This window comes from Aptenodytes patagonicus, chromosome 25, assembly GCF_965638725.1.
Source record: "Aptenodytes patagonicus chromosome 25, bAptPat1.pri.cur, whole genome shotgun sequence".
Lineage (NCBI taxonomy): Eukaryota > Metazoa > Chordata > Aves > Sphenisciformes > Spheniscidae > Aptenodytes > Aptenodytes patagonicus.
Genome location: NC_134973.1, coordinates 4,315,780 through 4,323,355, shown reverse-complemented (window position 1 = coordinate 4,323,355; position 7,576 = coordinate 4,315,780). Strand labels below are relative to the sequence as shown.

At 67.2% G+C, this 7,576-nt stretch overlaps 2 protein-coding genes across 2 annotated transcripts; both read right to left on the bottom strand.

Moving 5' to 3' along the window:
• Positions 1–1,116: 1,116 nt before the first annotated feature.
• MPV17L2 (MPV17 mitochondrial inner membrane protein like 2) lies at positions 1,117–4,938 on the bottom strand. Its single transcript, XM_076359688.1, has 7 exons — positions 4,712–4,938; positions 3,419–3,633; positions 2,961–3,131; positions 2,577–2,653; positions 2,357–2,485; positions 2,198–2,259; positions 1,117–1,324 (listed from the first exon to the last, which is right to left on the bottom strand). The coding sequence occupies exons 1-7, from the start codon at positions 4,936–4,938 to the stop codon at positions 1,183–1,185; spliced, it is 1,023 nt and encodes a 340-aa protein (XP_076215803.1). The 3' UTR covers positions 1,117–1,182.
• A 184-nt stretch (positions 4,939–5,122) lies between these two features.
• Positions 5,123–7,435, bottom strand: IFI30 (IFI30 lysosomal thiol reductase). The gene is given in 8 exon segments (XM_076359417.1): positions 5,123–5,226; positions 5,229–5,247; positions 5,338–5,406; positions 5,538–5,690; positions 5,827–5,922; positions 6,015–6,089; positions 6,168–6,347; positions 7,128–7,435. Coding segments are annotated over 8 exon segments (771 nt in total). The 5' UTR covers positions 7,263–7,435; the 3' UTR covers positions 5,123–5,182.
• Between the last annotated feature and the right edge of the window lie 141 nt (positions 7,436–7,576).

Sequence of the window (7,576 nt, the reverse complement as noted above, 5' to 3'; positions counted from 1 at the left end):
ACGGTCCCCCTGCCCTGGGGGGGGTGGGATGGGGTGGGGGTGGGGGGGGGGGGACGGGACTGCAATGGGACCCCAAAAACCTCATGTCCCGGCCAGGACTCCCCGTGTCCCCCCCCCTCCCCAGCCCGGCGGAGGTCCCGCCTGCCCAAAGAGCTCCCCGGGGGCTCGTTGCGCCTGGCTCTCCTCCCCGCCCCAGATGGATGGATCTTTCCTAACTCTTGTTTATTTGTATAAATAGATGCTAATTTATGCTCCCGCCGTCTTCCTCCTTGTACATAAGAAATAACTCCCTTGTAAATAGGCGTAGAAGTGACGCTGTGCGCGTGACCCCCGCTGTGCTGTGGCCGTGTTGGTGCATTATTTTTATTTTCCTTTCTTTCTCAGTGTGGTAAACCTTGCTTGTGAATATCACTTTTAAAAAAAAAAAAAAAACCCTCTTATTTAAAGGTTTAACGGAAAAAAAAAACCCCCACAAAAATAAAGCGAGGCCAGCCAAGCAAGCCTGTAGCAAATTAGCCCCGGAGGAGCGTTGCTAATTTGCCGCAGGGCCTTCGGCTCCTCGTGTGTTCCTGTAGTGCCGTGCTTCTGTGGAGACTGTGAATAAGTGGATATTCCTGTAGCAGTGACGGACCCGGAGGTCTTGCTGCCCTTTATTTATTTTTCTTGGAGCGCCGTGTCTTTATTTTACAGATTTTTTTTTCCCCCCCTCCTCCCTGACCGCGATACCGTCCCGTTCCCCCCCCCTTCCCCTTTCCTATTTTTTGTGAGGTTTACTTATGGAAGAGTTACGCTGTACTGTACAAATGTCAAAAGTGTCAAAAGAGTACAATTTCCTAAAAATCACTGTATTAAAGAAATGGTGTGAAGAAATAAAATCAATGCTGAGCACCGGTTCCTTGGGGGGGGGGGGGGGGGGGCAGCGGGACGGTCCCCTCTGCTGGGTGTGACGATCTCGGCTCCCCTCGGGCCCCTGCCCCGTCAAGCTCGTTGCCGGAGAGGAGCAGAAACGATCTGGTTTCTTAATTAACGTTCACCAAATGGCTCCCGCTGCGGCTCGGCAGCTTTGGCTCGCTGCGGTGGGAGGGCTGGTGTCCGTGTCCGTCCCCCCCCCCCCCCCCCCCGGGGGCCGTGTGGCAGGAGGGACGCGGGGCCGGAGCTGTAAGTAAGGCACAACTTTATTCATTAGGAAAAAAAAAAAAAAAAATCACATTTAGGGAATTTTCCTCGAGGCTGGAAATAAATAAGTTCCCAGGTGATGGAGTGAGCGTCCAGCTTGCCCGGGGAGCTGCGGGGCTCGGGCGAGAGGGGAGCTACGGTCCAAATCCTGCAAAAAACCCTTTGCCTTAAAAAAACCCCCAGCCGCCTCCGTGGCGACTCTGCCGGCGGCGAGCAGGCGGCAGCGATCACGCCGCTATTTTTATAAAAAAAAAAAATCGGGTGGCTGCAGCCCAGCCCAGCCCAGCCGAGCCCACGCGCGGCACCGGGGACGGGGGGCGTGGGTGCAAGATGGAGCGAAAGGCAGACGAGGCAGCGGGGGGGGGGGGGGTGGTGTTGGTGGTGTGTGTGTGTGTGGGGGGGAGCCGAGTGACTTCTCCCTTCAGCTCGAAGATGAAAAGCGGCAGGGAAGGGGCTGAGGAGCTGCGCTGAGAGCGGAGGGGCAGCATCCCGCCGGCCGGCAGCCGAAGTGGGAGCAAGGTGGGGACCCCGGTCGCTGGCTCTGCAGAAGAGCAGAGGAGGGTGTCGGAGGGGAGCAAGGGGCCAGCCTTGCCCTGGAGAAGGGGGAAAAAAAAACACAAACCCAAACCCCCAACCAAACTGGCTGCAGCAGAGGGGAGAGCGCCGGGGACCTTCCCCGGGGGCGCTGAAGGCAAAGCGAAGCTGCGGCAGCTCCTCCCCGCCCCGGCAGCGCGGGCTCCGTGGAAGAATACGAAAAGAAATCGCTTTACGGGCTAGCCCGTGACAACGAGATTGGTTAAAAAAAACACCCAAACCCATCACTGCGATCGGTGGACGGGTTAATCGGCAAGAGCCGCCCAGGCTGCAGCGAGCTGCAGACGGCGGTTGGGGGGGGGTGGTCTCCGGCCATCGCGTTCGTTGGGTGGATCGAGCCGCGTCCGCCGCGATGCCCAGAAAACCGCTCGCCGCGGGCAGGAGCCTCCGAAAACGTCGCAGCCGCCGAGAGCAGCTGCCTCTTTACCTCCCGCCGTCGCGCCGGTTCTCACGCGGCGAGTCGTGCTCGGCGCTCGGGGGGCTGCCAGGCTAGAAAAATCGGGAGAGACGGCGCGTGTTCGCCGCCAAGGCCGGCTGGCCGCGGCGGTGAGGCACGGCCGCGCGGCACCGTGACGCCGGCGCTCACCCTGTGCTTGAGGTAGGAGAGGTAGGTGTCCCAGCCCAGCGTGATCACGTTGATGTAAACCACCCGGTACTTGGGCGGGACGAAGAGGAAATTCATGAGCTGAGCCGCCGGCCAGACGCACCAGTCAGCCTGCCGAGAGCAAAGAGCAGCCAGGCGCTCGCCGCCGGAGCCCGGTCCACACCGGGGAGAGGAGGGAGAGCTCGGGAGGGGGTGTATTTACCTTATAAAACTCCCAAAATTTCTCCTTCAGCTCCTCCCAGCTCTCCTCTAGAGACTGGCCCTCCAGCGTGCCCATGCCTACGGGGACAGACGGACGTCAGCGGGGATGGGAGCGTCCACGAGGCTCCGCGCCGGGGAGCGTGGATGGGAACTGCCACCTCAGCTGCGCTGGGCACCGAAAAATGCCCCCCTCCCTCCCGTGGGAGGGAAGGGCAGCGCTGGCACCAGCCGGAGGGAGGGAGCCCCGGGGAAACCCACATCCACCCCACCAAGGGAGGGTGACGGGCGTCACGCCGGCAACCCACGCGCCGTTAACGCGTCACCGGCAGCGTGGGCCACGCTCAGTTCTCAGTGACATTGACCCAAGGCGGGCGCCGCCGCCTACCGAGGAAGTACCAGGCGCCCAGGGCGGGCGATGCCACCACCTGGTCGATGAGGACTTTCTTCAGGACGGTTTTCAGCCCCCGCACGCCCCGCGCCGGGAAGGCGGCGTCCAGCCAGAGGTACCAGTAGTGCATCAGCGGGCCCATGCTGCAGCCGATGGCGAACATGCGTCCTGCAACACAACACCGTCCCGGCGACCGATGAATTATTTATGTGACACACCACACACACACACACACCCCCCCCCGGACCCCCCCGAAAGTGGATCCGGCTCTGGGGAAGGCACAAAGGGAGCGCGGCTTTGCGTAGTGCCAGGGAATGTGACCCCAATTCCACCCACGCCCCCCCCGTGATAACGAACAGGTATTAAACGACGCGTGAGGCTGCCCTGCATCACCCCCCCCCCCCCCCCCCCCGCCCCGCTCCCGGTTCGTGTGTGTCCCCCGCCGGGGTTGTCACCTGTGCGGGCCACCTGGGGCTCGGTGTCCGGGTGCCGCCGGCGGTGCCAGGCCTGCTGCAGCGTGTCGCCGGCGGCCAGCAGCGCGCCGCAGCTCGCCGTGTTGGTCAGCAGCAGCAGGCGGCCGGTGAAGAGCGGCTTCCAACACCGCAAGAGCCGCCGGCCCGCGCCAGCATCCTGCGGGCAGACAGACACTCCCCCCCTCCCCGGCCCCCCCCTGCCATGGGGGGTGTGGGGTGTGGGTGTGTGTGTCAGTGGGGCTGGAGCCCCCCCACACAGCCCCCCAGTCACCCTTGATGTAACACCACCCCCCCCCATCACCCTGTGCCCCCCCAGTTCCCCCCAGTTAGCCATGCTGTGCTCCCCAGTCCTCCCTGCTGCCCCCCCAGTCACCCCAGTGTCCCCCCCGTCACCCAGTGCCCCCCCAGTCCCCCGTTAGCCATGCTGTGCTCCCCAGTCCCCCCAGTTACTCCTGCTGTGCCCCCAGGCCCCCCTGCTGCCCCCCCAGTTCCCCCCAGTTAGCCATGCTGTGCCCCCCAGGCCCCCCTGCTGCCCCCCCCCCAGTCACCTCAGTGCCCCCCAGTCCCCCCAGTTAGCACTGCTGTACCCTCCCAGTCCCCCCAGTTACTCCTGCTGTGCCCCCCAGGCCCCCCTGCTGCCCCCCCCCAGTCACCCCAGTGCCCCCCAGTCCCCCCGTTAGCCATGCTGTGCTCCCCAGTTACTCCTGCTGTGCCCCCCAGGCCCCCCTGCTGCCCCCCCAGTCACCCCAGTGTCCCCCCCGTCACTCCAGTGCCCCCCAGTTAGCACTGCTGCACCCTCCCAGTCCCCCCAGTTACTCCTGCTGTGCCCCCAGGCCCCCCTGCTGCCCCCCCCAGTCACCCAGTGCCCCCCAGTCACCCCAGTGCCCCCCAGTCCCCCCAGTTAGCACTGCTGCACCCTCCCAGTCCCCCCAGTTACTCCTGCTGTGCCCCCCAGCCCCCCTGCTGCCCCCCCAGTCACCCCAGTGTCCCCCCCGTCACCCCAGTGCCCCCCAGTCCCCCCCAGTTAGCACTGCTGTGCTCCCCAGTCCCCCAGTTACTCCTGCTGTGCCCCCCAGCCCCCCTGCTGCCCCCCCCGTCACCCCAGCGCCCCCCAGCCACACTTATACCCCCCGTTACTCTTGCTGCACCCCCCAGCCCCCCAGCTCCCCCTGCTGGACACCCCCCCCCCCGTTAGCCTGTGCCCCCGGTTACCCCTGTGCCCCCCACTGACCCACCCCGGACCCCCCGGTTCCCCCCCCCCCCCCGGCCCCACACCAATTGCCCCCTCCCCCGCCGCTCACCGCCGCGCGCTTCCGCCACCGGCACGCGGAAGAGGGGGCCCGTCCCGTGACGGGGCGCCTTCCGCTTCCGGTGTCCGCCATGACACCTACCGAGGCGCAGGCGGCCGCCATGACACCTACCGAGGTATAGGCGGCCGCCATGACACCTACCGAGGTATGGGTGGCCGCCATGACACCTACCGAGGCGCAGGCGGCCGCCATGACACCTACCGATGTATGGGTGGCCGCCATGACACCTACCGAGGTAGCAGCGTTTCCGCGGGGCCGGGAGGAGGCCAGGCCCGGCGCCCCGGGGCGCAGCTCCCGCTCTCCCCCCGCGCCGCGGCGGGGCAAGGCCGCCCCCCCCCGACTCCCCTCCCCCCCACCACCACTCCGGAGCCTCTCGTTTTTCCACAAAACCATCCTTTTTTATTTGCCGCTCGCTCAGTTGCTCCCACGCCGTCCCTCAGCGCCTGCAGCCGGCTGGGGCCTTCGGGGCCCCCGAGCCCCACAGGCTTCGGGCTTCTCCCCCTGCCAGAGAGCGGGCGGTAGAGCCCGGCGAGGACGGGGACGTGTCCCCCAGCCCCGCGGCCCCCCCCCCGCCCCGGCCCCCCGGCCCACCTGGTAGAGGCGGCAGATCAGCCCCAGCAGCGAGGCCTCGGCCTGCGCCTGCAGCTCGTCCGTGTGCTTCTGCGTGGGGAGGGGAGATGGGGTTGGTTGGGGGGGGGGGGGGGGGGGGGGGTGTCCCCCATGGTGCCCCGGCCCTGCCTGGCACCCCGATTCCTACACCCCCCCCCCCCCCCCCCCCCCCCCCGCCGTACCCCGTTGATGACGATCCAGGGCACGTATTGGTGCGGGGGGTCGAGCGCCTCCGTCAGCTGGGCGTTGCGGTGCATCAGGGCGGCCCCCGCGTCCCCCTGCACGCAGGCGGCGATGCGGCCCCCGTCCAGCTGCGGGGCGTAGACCTGCAGGCACTGCTTGGGGAGAGGCGGGGGGGCACGCACACACGAGGCGGGGGGGGGGCACGCACACGCACACACACACACGGGGAGGTCAGGGGGATGGGGACGTCCCCACGGCGGGGTGCAGGGGACGGGGAGGGGGACGTACGGCCTCCAGGTTCTTGCTGACGGAGCTGCCCGACTCCAGGCAGAAGATGACGGGGAAGTAGGTGCTGAAGTTCTGGGCCTCGTGCATCAGGCAGGTCTATGGGGACGGGGCGGGCGGTGAGGGGCCGCCGGACACCCTCCCACCCCCCCCCTTGCTGGTACCGTGGGGACGGGGACCGTCACCGTCACCTCGATCATGTTGCCCAAACACTCCTCCGGGCCGTGCTGGCACTGGAAGTGCCACTTCCCGCTGACATTCCTCTCCTGCAGGACCAACCGGTCTGAGCAGGGCCGGCGGCGCCGGGGCGAGCACCCGCGGCACCGGTTCGGGCCAGCTCCTACCTCAGCGTTGCCGTAGGGCACCAGGGTGATGCTCAGGGCCTCGGTGGGCAGCAGCAGCCAGGTGGTGAAGAGCTCCTGGACCAGGAACATGCGACACGCCGGGCACAGGCTCTCGTAGTACAGGCTCAGCTCCACGGGGGTGGCCGCTGGGCGCGAGAGGTTGGCGCAGCGGCTCTCCGCCTGTGTGCAGGAAGGTTTCGGGGTGCGTGGGGAGGGGGGGGGGTGTAGGTGTAACAGCTGCAGGCCCCCCCCCCCCCATATTTGCAGGGGATGGGGTAACACTCCTGGGATGTGGGGCAGGAGGGGGACGAGGGTGTGCAGGGCTGGGAGGGAAGTGAGAGCAGCTGGGGCCTCCTGCAGCCTCAGGATCCTGTGCGCTGCCGGCATGCAGTGTAGGGGCTTTCCGCGGGAACTTCCCCAAAATATTTTGGGGGAAAACATATCCGGCAGGGCCGGGACGTGCCTGGGTCGGGGTACAGCCCAGCATCCACTGCCGGGTGGTGGCTGCAGCCCCGCGGGGCTCGCAGGGCGCTGCCGGACCCACCGTCGCAGCAGTGTCACCGTCTGGAGATGTTCAGGGTGGAATAAGCTGAAAAGCTGTTTTATGCTGAAAAAGCAGAAGTGCCACCAGCGCTTGGGGTTGGGGTCCGGCTGTAGCACAGCGCTTCCCCGGGGATGCCGGGGAGTGCCGTGGTGCCAGCGCGGCACGGGGGCTCTGAGCATCTCCGCGGCGTGCCAGCCTGTGCCACAGGGATGCTCAGAGCCGGCGCTTGCACCAAGTACCGTAGCCGGGCGATGCCCCGACATCGTCCCCGCGCACCCCAGCCCCGCTCGCCGGGCAGGCACCCAGCCCTCCGTGTGCCGTTTCGGCGGGACGTGTCCCCACGTGCCGGGCAGCCCTGCCCTGCGTGGGCTGCCAGCGCGGGTGGCCGGGGCAGCCCTGGCACCAGCGGCTCTGACCTGGCAGGCGACGGCGATCTCCCGCGAGCTGCACCAGAGGTGGGCCGGGTAGTCACAGCCGGGGAAGGCCACCCCCAGCCCCGGGGCCAGCAGGGCCACCAGCGCCAGGAGAGCCAGCGGCACCGCGGGGGCCATGGGGACGGTGGGGTGGCTTGGAGGCGAGCCTGTCCCCGCGAAGACTTTTAAAGCCCGGCTGCGCCCGCCTCCGCGCGCCCTTCCTGCCCAGCTCAACCGGCCTCCTCATGTGACACCGACGCTGCTGACTCACATGGGGCCGCCCGGCTCTGGCCACCCTGTCCCCGCTGTCTTGCCGGGGCCCGCAGCCCCGAATCGCGGCTTTGAGGTCACAGCCCCTCGCCCCAGCCCCGCCGGCGGCCGCCGCTTCCCCGCAGGTTGCGACAGAAACCCAACCCCGAGCGGCCCGCGCTCGGCGTCTCCCAAACAGGCTG

Bases quoted from the DNA above. Each gene is read 5' to 3' on its own strand.
- MPV17L2 (XM_076359688.1), bottom strand. From the start codon at position 4,938: ATGGCGGCCGCCTGCGCCTCGGTAGGTGTCATGGCGGCCACCCATACC. The intron at 2,654-2,960 runs GTAGGCGGCGGC...CTGTCCCCGTAG, and splicing joins GGGCGCCTGGTACTTCCTCG to GCATGGGCACGCTGGAGGGC. The intron at 2,260-2,356 runs GTGAGCGCCGGC...CGATTTTTCTAG, and splicing joins TCTCCTACCTCAAGCACAGG to CCTGGCAGCCCCCCGAGCGC.